This window comes from Citrus clementina, unplaced genomic scaffold (assembly GCF_000493195.1).
Source record: "Citrus clementina cultivar Clemenules unplaced genomic scaffold, Citrus_clementina_v1.0 scaffold_1, whole genome shotgun sequence".
In the NCBI taxonomy this organism is placed as follows: Eukaryota; Viridiplantae; Streptophyta; class Magnoliopsida; order Sapindales; family Rutaceae; genus Citrus; species Citrus x clementina.
In genome coordinates this window covers 10,098,062-10,116,481 of record NW_006263303.1, presented here as the reverse complement: position 1 = coordinate 10,116,481, position 18,420 = coordinate 10,098,062, and the positions used below count along the sequence as shown (strand labels likewise).

General features: G+C 30.7%; 1 protein-coding gene across 1 annotated transcript; it reads left to right on the top strand.

Annotated features, from left to right (window-relative positions):
* Positions 1-2,781: 2,781 nt before the first annotated feature.
* Positions 2,782-13,149, top strand: LOC18054483 (cytokinin dehydrogenase 2). The gene is made up of 7 exons (XM_006451423.2): positions 2,782-2,871; positions 3,055-3,190; positions 8,293-8,799; positions 11,459-11,586; positions 11,737-11,988; positions 12,407-12,678; positions 12,858-13,149. The coding sequence occupies exons 1-7, from the start codon at positions 2,782-2,784 to the stop codon at positions 13,147-13,149; spliced, it is 1,677 nt and encodes a 558-aa protein (XP_006451486.2).
* Positions 13,150-18,420: the final 5,271 nt, after the last annotated feature.

The window sequence follows — 18,420 nt, the reverse complement described above, 5'->3', positions numbered from 1 at the left end:
TCTTCAACAAACAGCTAAAATTAATTCTATAAAAAATGGCTTAGGTCTACTCTTTAGAAAGAATCACCTAAATACTTGGAAAATCTAAGTAAAAATGCCCACAAAGGCTAGTCTTCGACAAAACAAAAAGGTTACAATTCTAAAAAAATTATTTAGGTATGCTTTTTAAAAGATTGACCTAATTAATACTAGGAAAATATTGTAAATAAAACATTTAAAGTCAAATGAGGTGCTTACTAAGGCGACTAAGGGTAGATATTGACTAAAATACCTAAATGCAGGCGCTAACTAAGGCATTTTTTGAACAAAATGACTAAGAGTGAATGTGACTAAAGTGGCTTATGCATGGATGTTGATTAAAACGCCTAAAGGTAATAGTCGACTAATAAGCTTAAAGGTATGTCTTAAGAATAGGCCTAACGGAGTGTTTTGACAAAACACCTAAGGCTATATCTTGACAAAATGCCTTAGGACAATTATTAATTCACCAAGTCCTTCAGGCCTATTTTTTACAAGAAAATTAAGGGACAAATCCTTGAAAATATTCTAAGGAAAAAATTCCCGAGGGTGTCTTTAAAAAATTGGTTAAAGGCAAGTATCGACAAAATATTTCAAAATGCCTAAGGGCAAGTATCTACAGGGATTGCCTAGAGCACTTTTCTATAAAATTGCTTATCTTTTGAAGCAACTTAATTTTGAGTGATGTCCTTCAGTGAAACGATTTCAGCTATACAAGAAAGAGCCAACAAAAGAACAAATGTTGATTCAGAGAAGATAAGAAGATAGAAGAAAAATAGGGCAAAAGAAGGAAATTGAACACTTCCCTAGTGAGTGGTCAAAGAGTTTTTATAGTAGAAATTATCACCCACACTTTAGAAAATCAAAAGTCTTTTTCAAAAGAGGTACTTTCTGTCTCTCTCCCTCTCTTTACGAATTTTAAAAATTGTTAAGATAAATTCTATAGGGCTGTCAGTAAGCTATTTAAGATTGGTTACAGATTGATTTTAAGAGGATGGATGCTTTAGAGAATTTTTTTATTTTGAAATTCAATCCATAAAAGGAAAAACCCAATAAACCCTAAAAGAAAACAAAAGAAAAGAAAGTCTTGCTTCTCAAATTTGAAAAGTGAGACTTGGGGGTTCTCTACTATACCAAATTATAAAAAGCCCAAAAGTCCATAAAAAGATAGACTCAACAAAAACTTTCTACATAAAATGACCCAGGTCGATTGTCCATAAGAATGAACTAGGTACTTAGAAAGTATTCTATTTAAATTGCCTAAGGGAGTGATTACCTCGGCTATTGTCTACCAGAATGACCTAGGTATTTAGAAAATATTCTATTTAAATTGCCTAAAGGCAAGAACTAACAAAATACCTAATTGTATGATTTGAAAAAAATGACCTAGTTCTATTCCCCGCAAGATTGACCTATGTATATAGAAACAATTTACATAAAGAGCCTATGGGTACATAAATTCTACAAAATGAGCTTGCAAGCCAACAAATATTCTACAAAATAGGCATATTGACAAACAAGCATTCTATGGAATGAACCACGAGCAAACAAACATTTTATCAAATGAGCTTATGGGCCAAAAATACATTTTATGGATTGTACCTATTGGGAAAAATTACATTTTACGAAATGAGCTTACTGGCAAATATACATTTTATAGATGAGCTTACAGGCCAAAAAACATTATGCAAAATTCGCCTATAGGCATCAACGAAATGAGCCTATGAGCCAACAAATATTCTACGGAATAAGCATATGAACAAACATACCTTCTATGCGATGAGTGTATGGGCAAACAAACATATTACGAATGAGTCTATGGGCAAACAAACACTTGACGTAAAGTGCTAGGGGCAAACATTTTAAGTGCCTATGGGCAAAATTTTACAAATACGCTTATGGAAAAATCTTGTTAAAAATATTCCCTAGGACCATTCTATACAAAAATGGACTAAGGCTAGTTACTTAGAAATTATTTTAAGTGCAGTAGAAATTATTTTAAGTGCCTACGGGTAAAGACTTTTGCAAAAGTTCACTTATAAGCAATATGATACTAAATCAATTCTCTCAATGAGGAACCAATATAAGGGCCAAAGTCAAGCCCAAACCCATTAAAAGTCATGAACCAAAAATCAAAACAACAAAAAATCAAGACAAGTGTCCAAAAATACTAGTCAAGAAACAAGTATTCACACATATTTATACGTGCCATTATGCATGGGTTTTGTGGACACTTGTCGTGTCATGATAACTCCTCTACCTCAATGCTTCAAGTTGTCTATATAAAGGCTACGACCCCTACATTTTGAGGTAAGATATAAAAAGAGTTAACTAGAGCACTAGAATACAAAAAAATTTTCCACTTCCCTCTAAGCTCTCTCTATCTAAAAATTAAGTACAAAGAGTTAACTAGAGCACCAAAGAGTTATTGTTGTTAACCCTAGCACCCTTTGACAATTATTATTATTTTTTTTTGCAGAATAATTAATGACAGGAAACCACGTGATTGGACACCCTCAAAGCTTGATATAGTTGAAATTCTGAAAAAAAATAGTTACTGTTAAAAAAATTGCATCAACAATTACTATATACTTTTATGTTTTTTTTTACTTTATGATAATTGGTATTAAAAAATAGTAATATATTGACTCAACGCTCGTGTCCCAGATCCAGATGAAAGGATTAATAAACTGTAAGTCAAAGGTGGCATAGTTAGCTTAGGTTGAGTTAGTTTATGTTGTATTTAGAATATAGAATAGAAGAATGTCGGCAAATCTTATTGCAGTTGGAGGGTGGCCAAGAAACTGGAAATTTGAATTTTTGGCAGAGCGACTTCTGTTGTGCTCTATTCTCGTCAGCGCAGAAAATTCGGCGCCCTCATAATCTCATTGATTAACTTCCCTTGCAGGCTGCAGCAACAATTTTGTTTGGTCTTCTTTACCTTGCATCAATGGCTACAAGTTGTCCAGTTAAAATATATTTTACATTACTACTCATCGTAAGCTTGGTAACACCAACTATATATGACAATTTCAGTGCCCCGAGCTCAGGGAGGTTCATACAGACGTTGCTGCCATTGAATCAGCCTCTATCGATTACGGCTGCATTGTGTACGAAAAAGATGCTGCAGTGTTTTTTCAGTTATCTATATATTTTATTATTCGAATAAAAGGTAACTAATTGAATTTTGATCCATTGCTGAGTAAAGTTGAGTAGTGTACGTGTAACATTTAGGTGAGGACATTAGGATTGAAACCAGACTTCCTGTATCACAACGAAAGATTTTATTAATTGAATCTTCAAGCACTTACAATATGCATTGGATAAGGCAGGTAATTAACGTAAAGAACATATTAAAGGTAAAGAATTATCAATGTCTCTTCGTTAATATATTAGAAACTATTGAAAAATGACTTAGTCATTCTGTTCAAAACATATTTTAATTAGTATGATTGAGTCGTTTAATTATTTTTCAATTGTGTATTTTAACCTAAAAAGGGATTGGCGTGCGCCTTTCTTTTACGCAGGAGAAGGAGAGTTTGTGACCTGCTCTCCCTTATTCTGAATTGATTACGCAGTTCTAAGAGGATACTTGTTCTAGTTTATAATCAAATCAAATGTATTTAGAATATGAAGCAATTGGAAACTATGGGCTAAGAAATTAAAATATATATTAATTGGTTTATCAAAATGGTTTAATTAAAATTAAAACCGTTTAATAATGATGACGGTTAGATCATGACCATATAAGTGGTCAAACAAATAAAAGAAACGTTTAGCAACTGAAAACGATGAGCATATAATTTATACATATTTTACTCCTAATTATATATTTGTTAATTATTTTTATTTAATACTTTTATTAGTTGGATTATTGTATTGAACAAGAAAACACTTGGATATTATGTATAAAAATGCGTAAATAAGAATAATTTGTGAAGCATTGAAGAATAATTGGTTTTGGAAGCAACTGGACCAACGTACACGTAAATGAATTTAAGGTTAAACAACCAAAATTTAATTGGTTACAAATCTAAATCATATGGAAATACGACTTGGCTTCTTACAGTCGGTTATCTTATGTTATCGCTTTAGGATTTAATTAAATTAAGTAGGTGAATTAGCTTCTAAGAATTGTAATTCAAATTAGACAAGGATTCGGCCAAGTTGTGTAATATATGAAGAGAAGCAAACCATGCCGATTGGGGAAGAAGAGACGGACGGCAGAGAGGAGATTTAGAGGTGGCAGCTACATGATGGGTTTTATTGATTTTATTATTCTCAATCTGCTTATGTCTTTCTAATCTCTAATACTGGGGTTGAGAATGATACATTGTTCAATGAAATAAATTACTTTTTATTTATTTAATTGAACAATGAAATAAATTACTTTTTATTTAATTAATTGGACAATGAAATAAATTACTTTTTATTCAATTAATTTCCTATATGCATACTTTAATGTTTATGGTTCTTATTTCACATATTTAGTTGAATTTTATTAAATATTTCCATCGATTAGAGTAGGAAAAATCTAACATGACCCAATTACCCGACACGAACACGACATGAATAAATGGATATGTGTCGTCAAATTTGACACGATTGTAATGGGCCGGGTTGGGTTGACACGATTTTTTTCTGTGTCAGTAGGTAAAGTTCTTTACCATTACCTGACATGACAGATAAATTTACATTTAATATTTAGTTTTTGTCATTAATCAAAATATATTGGACATAATTCTCTCTTTTATCTTTTTTGGAAGACAAACATCTGCACAATGTTTTATTTATAAAATTTAATATAAATTTACAACTTTAATAGTATAAGTGTATAAAATATTGATACACATGTTATTTTATGATATCGATATATAATATTATTTACATATATATATAATTTAAACTTTAAATAGTGCAAATGTGTAATAATTCAGGGTGTGTAATATTTTTTAAATATATAGTTATTAAAGGGGTTATTGGGTAACCCATTTATTTTATGTGTTGGATTTGGGTCTCAATATTTTAACACGATTGTTAAATGAGTCGTGTTTGGATCGACCTAAATTTGACATGATACCAACACGATCCAATGACTTGTTTTACCAGCTCTAATTAAAATTAATATTCAATAAACCTCTGCTTAGATCTATAAAGTTTACATATCATTATCTACATATGCTTAGATCTATAAAATTTATATATGATTATCTTTGATTTTATATCTTTTATTAAATTATTTACGTAGAATACTTAGGAAGTCTTTGACTCTTTGTTATCCAGTATTTCACATGGGATGCTTAGATAAATTTTATTCAACAATAATTTTTAAATTCCATAAGTGCCTACTTGTAACTTTTATTGGTTTACTAGTTTATCAAACAATGATACTTAGTTATAGATTAAGGTTTTCTAAATGTATTATTATTTATCCTATGATGTAGATGAACTGTTAGTTCATTAGAATTTAAAATCTTGAAAACTTTTAGTTTTATCTCTGATAAAAGCTTGCAACGGTAGTTTGTCAACGGGTTTGGTCATGGTGCTAAATCCTTTAACAATTAATAGGGAGATAAGAGAAAGAAATTATCATAAATTATCTTAATTTGATAAAGAAATTAACACATAAGAGGAAAATAAGAGAATCTATTGTAACACATAAATGATAAATTTTGATTTTTTTGGTAAAAGAAAAGAGTAAATAAGGAACTAAGAAAAGATAACATTTGAATTTTAAAAATTTCATAACCTTATAAAGGAAGCAATTAAAAATAAATGGATCATTAAAACCAAAATAATTTAAATAAAATCAGCAGAGGCCTCAACTCTTCTGGCACCCTTTAGCACCGCCCTTCGATGGAGTGGCTAAAGGAATCCGGGCACATCTTCTTGTGGGTCTGTCTTGTCAATGGATCTTTCTTGGGTTGTCCGTGTCTTTGTTGGGAATACATATACACACTTCTTTTCATGCAGAAATTTGTGCAATTGTTATTTGGAGGTAGCTTATCAGTAGGGATGGTCACATAGCATATGTTGCTTGCTTTCACAATTCATTGGAGGAAGTGTTTACGTTGTTTATCTCTTATAATTTCAGATGTCCCCATCTTTTCAGGGAGGGAAATTCAATTGTAAATAGCTTGGCGAATATTGGATTTTTACATGATTATTATACTAGTATTCTTCAAGGTTTGAAAGTGAACTCTTAAGTCTTAACAAACTATCAATTTTCCTAATTGATTTGACAGCCTTTAATCTGTGTTAATACTTTTTCTTTCTTAGTAGAGCTTTTGCATTTATCCAAATAAAATATTGATTATATTTTAATAAAATCGTACGTTACTTGATAAATAGACATTTTAGGTAATTTCTAAAGACAGTCATACAGGGATTAATTAAGTAATTAACTCAAACCCTTATAACTAAAAGATCATTGGCCTTGCATAGTGGTTTTATAGATTTTGTCTTGATTGTTGGATAACAAAGAGGAATTAACCACGTGCTTTTAAGACTAAATATATTGCTTTTGATCAATATTTGATACGCAATTAAATCTCTATATAAAGACCTCTCATTTATAAACTTTACCGCACTCTCTCAAAAACAAGTTCATTTCCTCTTCATTTTCTCGAAGCAATATGGCTACAAGCTCTCCAATTATCATATATTTTATAGCACTATTCATCACAAGCTTTATAACATCAACCATTTTGGCTATTTCTATTGGAAAAATATGCTCTTTAAAAGCATATGTGTTTATTTAATTGTAATAAACAATTTTTCTGATTAATAAAATAAATGAGGTATTTTATTCAAATATCTTAATTGCATTAATATTTGTATTAAAGTCCATTTAATCATATTATATGTATTTATGTGATCACCATGTGGATTCACAGAAGACATAAATACAAGTTATCTTATGATTAAATAAATTTAGTTCGTAGTTGATAAATAAAGTTGGGCACTTTATTTAGGTATAGACTGTAATAAATTCATTAAATGATTTGTCTTAATCATGTATGAATTTATTGATGTAGTGCGACTACATTGAACAGGATCACATATGAGATTTAATTAACTTTGTAATAACTGTCAGACTTATTAAATCTCATAAGCATTGATTTTACTGTAATCTTAATCTTGAGTTAATTATGATTTCATGATTGTAATTGTTATTCCATTTGAGTTACCAACGGGTACGACACATCCTTGTGGTCAAGATTACCCGGTATCTTGGTGGGAGCAATTATGAGTATTGGAGTTATGGATTAACAATATAGAATTTGTACAACACATCTCTTGATGGGTTTTCGGCACTTGATCATAGAATTCTCTGGCCAGAGTGTGTCAACATATTTAGTATGTTGAAAATGATCATTAGAGAAAACCAGTAAGGATCAAGAAATAAGATGTTATTAAATTGATTGGACAGTTGAGATATCAATTTAATTAACGATGTGGTACAAAGGATTGTGCAGTAAAGAAATCAATGTGGCTTGGGACGAATTATTATTCGAGCGTATAATTATGGAAGTCGGTTCCAATATTTTAGTGGAGTAGATTTGGAATTAAATAATTAGGCTAGTTTAATTACATGCCTAATTATCGTAGCCACTATTGTATGTTCCCAAATGATCCCCGGGTTAGCTCATTTAATTGACTGCACCACTACTGGACTAATAAGTAAGATAACTAGCTATTTTGGTCAAAAGCCTAAATATATCATTTAGTGGGAGGCTCCATTTAATTAGCTTTTATGTAAGGGGCCTTATGTTATTTTACAAGGTGGGTCCCCTATTGAAAAAGCAAATAACGTGAGTTTTATTTTGGGCATTATTTGGAGCCTAGGGTTTTCACTAAAGATGATATAAAAGGCTTATTTTTCTCTAAAGAAAAAAAGGGAAGCCACTTTATACAGATCAAAGAAAAAGATTTTTCTCTCCATTGTTGAGAGAAAAATTTTCTCGTGCTAGTTGCTTTGGTAGTGATAAAGGCGCCCACACGTCAAGTGCAGATCGAACCTGAGTCATAACCTGGAAGATCATTGGAGACAGTTCGTGATCTAACAAGCGTGGTGGTGACAGATCGTGATCTAACAGGAGTGGTGGTGGCGGATCGTGATCTAGGAGCCTAAATCACTTCAGCGGAAAAAGCCAACTCAGATTTTCAAGGTACGATTTCTGGATTACGTATTCCTATATATTATATAAGAGTGGTCCTTAAAAGGTTTTATAAAATTAAAAAAAAAACCTGATTTTTCCTCAATAATTTCAGTGCCACCCGAGCCCACAGATAATTTGCGCACAGATCCTGGCGCCATTAAATTAGCCTCTATCGATTATGGCCACATTATTAAAGAAAAACCATTTGCAGTTCTTTATCCATCCTCTGTAGATGACATCAGAACCCTAATATATTTATCATACAATTCTTTATTTTCATACACCATCGCAGCAAAAGGCCAGGTTCATTCCACGTGGGGCCAGGCTCAGGCCAATGACGGCGTCGTAGTGCAGATGAATTCTCTGAACCGTTTCAGAAACGGGACGGGAATTTTGATCTCCGGAGACCGTTCTTTAGGATTTTACGCTGACGTCGGCGGCGAGCAAATGTGGATTGATGTGCTGAACGCCACTCTTACACGGGGGCTTTCGCCGGTTTCTTGGACGGATTATTTGTATCCCACTGTTGGTGGGACGCTCTCTAATGCTGGAATTAGCGGCCATACATACCAGAAAGGCCCGCAGATAACAAACGTTCTTGAATTAGACGTTTTAACAGGTACTTATTATAACAGGGATTAGATCCTCTACAGTGTTTTTTTCTCCTAATCTCTCTTCATCTTTTAAATTTAATAAAAAAATGATTTAATTATAAATAAAGTGAAAAAAGTTGACCTAATAATCAATGTCAAAATTTAAAATTTAATCTTAACTACATATTTTACTAGGAAAGAATAGAGGAGAAAAATACTGGGAAATATACTTATCTCTATCACATACTATGAGGTGTTATTTCTTAGAATTTTTTTTATACTACTTTAATCCTTGTCTACTGTTTAAACAGTAATAGAAAAAACAGAACATAAATTGGGCCTTTTAACTGATAAATTAATTAGTCTTAATCTGTAAAAGCGTCAGACAAGCAATTTGTATGCCAAAAGATCATATTTTATCTTCTGACAATGTTTTCTTTTATTAAAAATTAATTGGGACTAAGGTACTATTTCGTATCAAGAAGTGACTGTGGTAGAAAAAAATTCATAAATATAAAATAAAAATTAATATTGTGTAATAATTATTATTTTTAAATAAATATTTTGATGTAATTAATGAAAATATTAAAAGCTATTATTATAAAATAAAAATTAATATTGTGCAGTAAATAAATATAATATGTTTTTCTTATAATACAAGCGTAGGATCAAATCAACTTGACTTTCAAGAGACAACAATTCGTGTTTGCCAAATATTCTAGTGTATTACAACTTAAAAATTATAGCCATCCAATAACCTTAACGCCAAACGGAGCATAAAGTGACAAGAACAAATTTTGAAAGAGAGCAAATAAGGCATTCCCCATTTAATTAATTTTTAAAGGCTTTAAATAATATAAAGCGTAGAAAATTTGTTTTAATTTTTTTAATCGCCGTAGAAATTTTGTTTAAAACTGAAGAATGTAATCTATTTGGTAATTGTAACAGATTACGGATTTTAATTGATTACATTCTTAATGAAAAAAGTCAATTTGGTTGATTTGATTAAATTTTTCTTTCACTAGAAAATTTCAGGATGATCCAAATCTATCGACTGAAGCTGGATTGAATTGAAAATTACCAACCCCATTAGTTTCGTGCACTTTAATAGCTCTAATTTCAATTTAGCACTTTAATAGCTCTACTTAAATATAGGACGAACATCAGGAAATCATTTTGTCGAGCTTGATCCAAGCCATAGGCTTTTCAGGGGCTTTGAAATAATTCAATATAGTTGAGCATTTTTAGGCCAGTATGTATTATTGCCAATTCGCAATGTTATTACCATACTAGAATAAATTATTTGCATACTCGTCAAGTGTTCTATCTCTAATGTGTCTAGTATATTACAAGGATATATCATAATATTTCAGATATATATAGATAATTTTGAAACGGATAAATGGTTGTTTAGTCCTTATAATAACAGAGTACTTTAAGATATCCTGCTGTTAAATATGTTACACTTCTATTCTTACCTTTCCTTTTACCATAATACCCTTACAATACTGGGGATATTAATAAAAAAAATATAATTTATTAAATTAACTTTAAAAGTAACATGAAAATTAACACAACTTTTATATTATTATTTTATTTTTAGGATTAATTTTGTAAATTAATTTTTTTATAATATAATTATTTGTAAAATATTATTAACATATTAAACATTACTTTAAGGTCGTCCATATTAATTTATTTATAAATAACTATCAATAAGATTGTTGCGCGTGTACAAAATATACTAGCTTTTCTCACTAATATTTATTGATTATTTACTAATAAATATTTATTGGTTAATTTGTTCATTAACTTTTTCATAAATAAATTAATTAATGCCAATAATACTGTTGGAAAAAGAGTATTTTTCTAAAAGGAAATAAAGGTGAGGGTTAGAATAGTATAGCATATTTAATTATAGGGGTGTTTTAAGGTACTTTAAAAATATAGGGATTAAACAAACACTTAAGTTAAAATATAAAGACTAAACAGTCATTTGTCCTTTCGAAATTAATTGGATTTATTTTTTTCTTCAGCTTTCCTTTGTAAAACGTTTATTAATAATCTGTCTGGCAGGAAATTGCAATTGCATTTTTTTTCCTTTTGTGGAAAAGAAATCTAATGACATTAAACAATATTGCTGGTGCATGGTACATTTAATTTGTATTCCAAAATAAAAATAACATAATTTATGAGTCATAATATAAATAGCATGTAGATATATAAAGCACGTTATGTCATCGTATTTGATAGACCATTTAATTAATATTTTCTTTTAGTTGCATGATGAACTCCAGATTTCTTATATCACCGACCCAATATTACTTTTATCACCATAATATATTTGAACAGTTGAACTTACTAGTACCAACAATATTCACACCATATCATAACATTAGAGATTATTAAATGACTCAGCCATTATATTAAAAATTTGTAAAATTTGTTCTAGTATGAATGAAACCTAGCCGACGTTCAATTTTTACAAGAAAAGAGGACCTTTAGAGATCAAAAACCAATTAGAACCTTATCCATCCCTTAAACTTTTAACCAAAAAAATTACAAAATAAATAAAAATGCTCTAGTATGAATTAATAGTTTATTTAGTATTAATTAATTATTTTGCAATTGAGTCAGAATATTGTAACCTAAGAATGGCGTGGCGTGCGCCTTTCATTTTCACAGGAAAAGGAGAGTTTGTGACTTGCTCCCCTCAGAAGGATTCAGAGTTGTTTTATGCAGTCCTAGGAGGTTTAGGTCAATTTGGTATTATAACTAGAGCAAGAATCGTCCTCGGGCCGGCCAAAAAAAGGGTACTTAATTAGCTTTCTTCAGAACTTAATTACGCCCTAATTTACGCTTGCTTTTTCGTGCTTAATTTATGTTTAAAAATGAACAATCAAATTGTACATGTATGGCCTTTGCATCCATTAATTCATTTTACTTGGTGAATTTGTCTGCAGGTTAAATGGTTACGTATACTTTATAGTGATTTCTCGTCTTTTAGCACTGACCAAGAAACTTTGATCTCAACTACTGGACCTAGCGACAAAGTGATGCCAGATTTTTTGGAAGGTCACCTTTTAATGAACCAAAGTCCTCTAGATTTTTATCCACAGTCACAACGTCGAAAGATAACTTTTCTCGTAAACCAATACGGCATCCTTTACATTATTGAGGTAGTTACGTATTACGACAACAAAAATGAGGCTAAGGTAAACCATCAATCATCTTAAATTGTAAAGACGTGAAGAAATATAATGCGGAAACCCTCACTAAATAATGATAATGACTTATAAAAAATATATGAGTAATTTTAGTGAATAGATATACATAGAAATAAAGTCCACACTAAATAATAATAATGACTTATAAAAAATGTATGAATAATTTTAGTGAATAGATATACATAGAAATAAAGTGCAAGAACGCTCGCAAAATAATGACTCTTTATATTAATAAAATATGAGATAAATTGAAAGATAAGAAATATACGCACTCCACTGCAATGTATTTTATTTGAATCTTTTTTTTTTCAAATTGGATGAATCTCTTATTAGATATTGATTATAAATATGTATTACGATTAATGATATTCATTAAAATATTAACGTTTCATGTATTTGTTGACAGAAAGTGAAACAAATGCTGAAAAGCTTAAAGGGTTTTCTTCCTGGATTTGTTTTCGAGAAGGATGTAACATACCTGCAGTTTTTAAATAGAGTTCATGATCAAGAGATAGAGCTTCGAAAGAAAGGACTGTGGGATATCCCTCATCCATGGCTAAATATCTTTATACCAAAATCTCGAATCACAGATTTCGACAATGGTGTCTTCAGGAACATTCTTCTTAAGAGAAACTTTACCTCATCAACTGTTCTTGTTTACCCTCTGCTCCGAAGCAAGTAAGACTCTGAAAGAAATATAATTATCAAGAAAAATGCTATTTGAACAAAAGGGAGATAAAATCACCATCATTTTGATTGATAATAGTCATGATGACATGGTTTTATTGTGGCTTTGCCACCTTTTGGCCCAAAAAACAATGCACAAATATTGATAATATTGTTTTAATTTCTTGCAGATGGGATGAAAGAATGTCAGCAGTTATAGCAGCCGAAGAAGAAGTTTTCTACTTTGTGGGGTTTTTGGATGCAAGTGCTGATAACTGGGAGGCCTTTGATAACAAAAACAAAGATATATTGCAGTTTTGTGTTAATGCTGGCATTAAATTTAAGCAGTATCTCGGCCATCATGCAACTAAAGAAGAATGGATTATCCATTTTGGCTCCAAATGGAATACTTTTCAACAGAGGAAAACTCGCTTTGACCCTAGAATGATATTATCACCAGGACAGAGAATTTTCAACTACTGATAACCTCTGTAATAATATGTGTTATTCTATAATGCCGTAACTAAAGTTACGGCATTGATGCCGTAATGGATATGGACCGTTAGATTTCAATAAAAAATTTATACCATTAATTCTAAATAAATGGGTAACATGTTACTTAAGTAACAAGTAATTACTATTTTTTGTTCAAGTTCTAAGTTACATTTACTAATTTTTGGTGTGATTTACAAGTTTTATGCAACATTTATAAGTTATTGTTGATTTACAACTTTTATGCAACAGTTACAAGTTTTTATTTTGTTTACAAGTTTTTCTTACAATTTATAACTCCAACATTAATTTACTCATTTTCCCATCAATTTACTAGTTTTATGTGTGGTTTATAAATTTTTTGTTTCATTTAACACTTAATGTTAATTTACAAGCTTAATGTCATTTTTCTAAGTTTTTGTTTTGTTTACAAATTCTTTTTGCAATTTATAACTCCAACATTAATTTACCCATTTTCCCATCCATTCACTGGTTTTATGCATGGTTTACAAATTTTTTGTTTTATTTTACACTTAATATCAATTTACAAGTTTTATGTCATTTTTCTAAGTTTTTGTTTTGTTTACTAGTTCTTCTTATAATTTACAACCCTAACATTAATTTACCCATTTTCCCATCAATTTACTAGCTTTATATGTGCTTTACAAATTTTTTATTTCATCTCACACTTAATGTCAATTTACAGGTTTTATCTCATTTTTTTAAGTTTTTGTTTTGTTTACAATTACTTCTTGCAATTTACAACTTCAACATTAATTTACATATTTTTCCATCAATTTACTAGTTTTATATGTGGCTTACAAAGTTTTTATTTCATTTCACACTTAATGTCAATTTACAAGTTTTATATCATTTTTCAAAGTTTTTGTTTTATCTACAAGTTCTTCTTGCAATTTACAACTCCAATATTAATTTACGTATTTTTCCATCATTTTACTAATTTTATCTATGGTTTACACATTTTTTATTTCATTTAATAGTAAATATCAATTTACAAGTTCTATGTCATATTTCAAAGTTTTTGTTTTGCTTACAAGTTCTTCTTGAAATTTACAACAACATTAATTTACTCATTATTCCATCAATTTAGTATTTTTATGTGTGGTTTACAAACTTTTTGTTTCATTTAACACTTAATGTCAATTTACAAGTTTTATGCCATTTTTCTAAGGTTTTGTTTTGTTTACACTTTTTTCTTTTAATCTACAACTTCAACATTAATTTATCTATTTTTCCATCCATTTACTAGTTCTACGTGTGATTTACACATTTTTTATTTCATTTCAGACTTAATGTCAATTTACAAGTTTTGTGTCATTTTACTAAATTTTGGTTTTGTTTATAAGTTCTTATAGCAATTTACAACTCCAACATTAATTTACCAATTTTTCCATCAATTTACAATTTTTATATTATTTTTCTAAGTTTTCGTTTTGTTTACACTTTTTTCTTCTAATTTACAACTCTATCATCAATTTACCTCTTTTTCAATCAATTTACTAATTTTATATGTGATTTATACATTTCTTGTGTTATTTCACACTTAATGTCAATTTACAAGTTCTATGTCATTTTTCAAAGTTTTTATTTTGTTTACAAGTTCTTCTTATAATTTACAACTCCAACATTAATTTACTCATTTTTCCATCAATTTACTAGCTTTATATGTGCTTTACAAATTTTTTATTTCATCTCACACTTAATGTCAATTTACAGGTTTTATCTCATTTTTTTAAGTTTTTGTTTTGTTTACAATTACTTCTTGCAATTTACAACTTCAACATTAATTTACATATTTTTCCATCAATTTACTAGTTTTATATGTGGCTTACAAAGTTTTTATTTCATTTCACACTTAATGTCAATTTACAAGTTTTATATCATTTTTCAAAGTTTTTGTTTTATCTACAAGTTCTTCTTGCAATTTAAAACTCCAATATTAATTTACGTATTTTTCCATCATTTTACTAATTTTATCTGTGGTTTACACATTTTTTATTTCATTTAACAGTAAATATCAATTTACAAGTTCTATGTCATATTTCAAAGTTTTTGTTTTGTTTACAAGTTCTTCTTGAAATTTACAACAACATTAATTTACTCATTATTCCATCAATTTAGTAGTTTTATGTGTGGTTTACAAACTTTTTGTTTCATTTAACACTTAATGTCAATTTACAAGTTTTATGCCATTTTTCTAAGGTTTTGTTTTGTTTACACTTTTTTCTTTTAATCTACTGTTGAGTGTTAGAAAATGCATATTTATAAAGGAGAAAACCGTCATTTTACATTTCAAGTCTTACTAACAACCCTTACTTTTATGTATTTAACCTACTTGTGATTTAATTACATGTGTTTTATTTTAATTAAGTATTTTATATATTTTAGTGGCATTATAGTCATTTCACAATAAACGAGAAATCAGATGGCAAAACAGACATCACTTTTGAACTCAGGACAGTCGAAAACCTTAGGAGGAGCATAAAAGGAAAAATGGTACTATTCACGTGTACGGTACTGTATACGTTACTGTTCACGACACTGTTCACATAGACGGACCGATGACGTGGCATTGACTGATGAGGTGTCACGATCCTGTTGGACTAAAATTCTTATATACTGTTGATGGTGACGTGGCAGCATATCAATGGACGAAAAATCTCGCATACGGTGCATGCATCACACAGGATTATTTTCAACCAAACCGTGTTACTGTTCATCCGGGTCAAACCGCGTTACTGTTCAAAGTCAGGTCAAACCGTGTTACTGTTCATCCGCGTGGTCAAACCGTGGACTGTTGACTGATGACGTGGCGCAATCCTGAGCGTCCAAATTGTTTTTAATCCGATGGCCATGATTTACTCCATGTATCTATAAAAAGGGGGCCTCTCCCCCCTAATTTGATATCTCTGAATCCATTTTTGGGATCCATTTTCTGTAATTCCTTCTCCATCTTGTATTTTCTATGTATTTTAATAAATTTCCATTTTGCGCCTAGTTCAATTATGAGTGGCTAATTTTTTTTCAAGCTTGGGTTGAAGGTGAAGTCTCAACATGTGTCATGGGCTTAATTTGGTAAATTTATTTTCTCTTCCCCTCTAGTTTTTGTGGATGTTTTGACTTCTCGTCGACAAATAAAAATATTCTTGTCTAGTACCGCCTTGGTTTCACCGGCCCTCTAGTACAAGGTTATTATTATTTGGCACGATAAGCCCTTAGCACCATATTGATTAGAGCGTGGTTCATGAAGTGTGGATTCCCCCCTCATGATTTAATTGGCATTAATATGGATGATTTAGCCCATGATGCATGTTGATACGGATCCAGATACCCAAGTACGTCATTTCAATAGATTTCGCTTCAATTTATTCTCGTCATTGCAATTCCAATTTTAGAATTTATTCTCGCCATTTTAATTTAAGTTTTAGCATATACCAAATCATTTCCACCATAAATCCAACAACCCATTTACAAAATTAATTCTATACACAATTAAAATCCACCTCCTCGTGGGATCGACACTCGTCACCATAGATCTATACTACAATAGATTCGTGCGCTTGCAAGTACATTAAAATTTACACAACAAGTTTTTGGCGCCGTTGCCGAGGAGGTAAGTAATTTTAATTCATAGAATTAATTTTTGTGAATAATTTCTTTTAAATTGTTTTCTTGTATTTTATTTTTTTTATTAAAGAAAAAAAGAGTGAATTTACATTTTGAGTTAAGAATTTTATTTTATTTTTCTCTTCTTTAAAATTCTGTAATTTAATTTTCAATTTATTTTTCTTTGTAATTATTTTTATCTTATTAATTTATTTTTATTTAATTTATTTCACGTATTTATTTTTGTGTATTTTTATAGAAAGGTTGTAATAGCGCAATAAGGTTAGTATCGTAATTTCTCCCTCTTCTTTATTTTTATTTTATTTGTTTTGCATGCATGGTCGTAGGTCATTATTACCAAATCTTGAACCTATAGACCTTGAACTTGAGAAAACACTTCGCACACAAAAGCACATTAAAAATAAATTTGAAATGGATTTGCAACCACAGGAGAGGCCATTTAAGGACTATTTCAGTCCCTTAGCTAATTTGAGCACATCATGCATAAGATACCCAAATGTAGTTGCTAGGAGTTTTGAATTAAAACCTAGTGTGCTAAATTGTCTCCCCACATTCTATGGCTTAGAAAAGGAGGACCCATATAATCATCTGAATGATTTTCACGCTATTTGTCAAACATTTAAATATGAGAATTTTTCAGACGATGATGTTAAACTTAGATTATTCCCATTTTCTTTAAAGGATAGAGCTCGTTCATGGTTAAATACATTGCCTGCCAATAGCATTTCATCATGGGAACAAATGGTTACAAAATTTTTGAATAAATATTTCCCAGTGCATAAAACCAATGTTATTCGCAGGGAAATCTCGGAGTTTACCCAGAGAGAGGACGAGCAATTTTTCGAAACATGGGAGCGATTCAATGGGCTACTCTTGAAGTGTCCACATTATGGGTACGAGAAATGGCACCAATACCAATACTTTTTGGAGGGATTATTGCCGAATGTGCAAGAATGGCTAATGGCAACAAGTGGAGGAGAGCTAATGTCAAAAAGTGCATAAGAGATTTGGGAATTCTTCCAGCGACAAGCAGATAATTCCCAACAACGGAGTCGATCACTCAGGAATACTAGAAGAATTAAGGGAGTGAATGAGGTTCACATTGGCGAATCTAGTTCAGAAATTAAAGAAGTCAAAGCAATAATTGAAGGTCTCTCTCGACAAATAGCATCGTTATCGACTGCTAAATCAACAGAGCCACATGACCCTGACTCATATCCAGATCAAGCCAATGCCATAGGTGTAATGAGAAAGCCTTCAAATTACAACCCATACTCCAACACATATAACCCTGGATGGAGAGACCACCCCAATTTTTCATGGTCTCAAGGATTCCAACAGAATGGACCAGCAGCTCCAACTCCACCAATTCCACAAAATCCTCAAGCCTCTCAGCCATCATTTAGACCATACAATCAGAACCAGAACCACTCTCAACTTAGACCATGGGAGGATGCATTCCAGAATTTCAGGAATGTTACTCCACGATTGAGCAACAGAACCGCACCATTGATGGACTACGAAATGAGTTGAGAGCAGGCTTCAACTCATAAGCTCAATCAGTTTCAAGCCTCGAGAAGATGGTGGGACAGCTTGCTTTTTCAGTTCAGACCT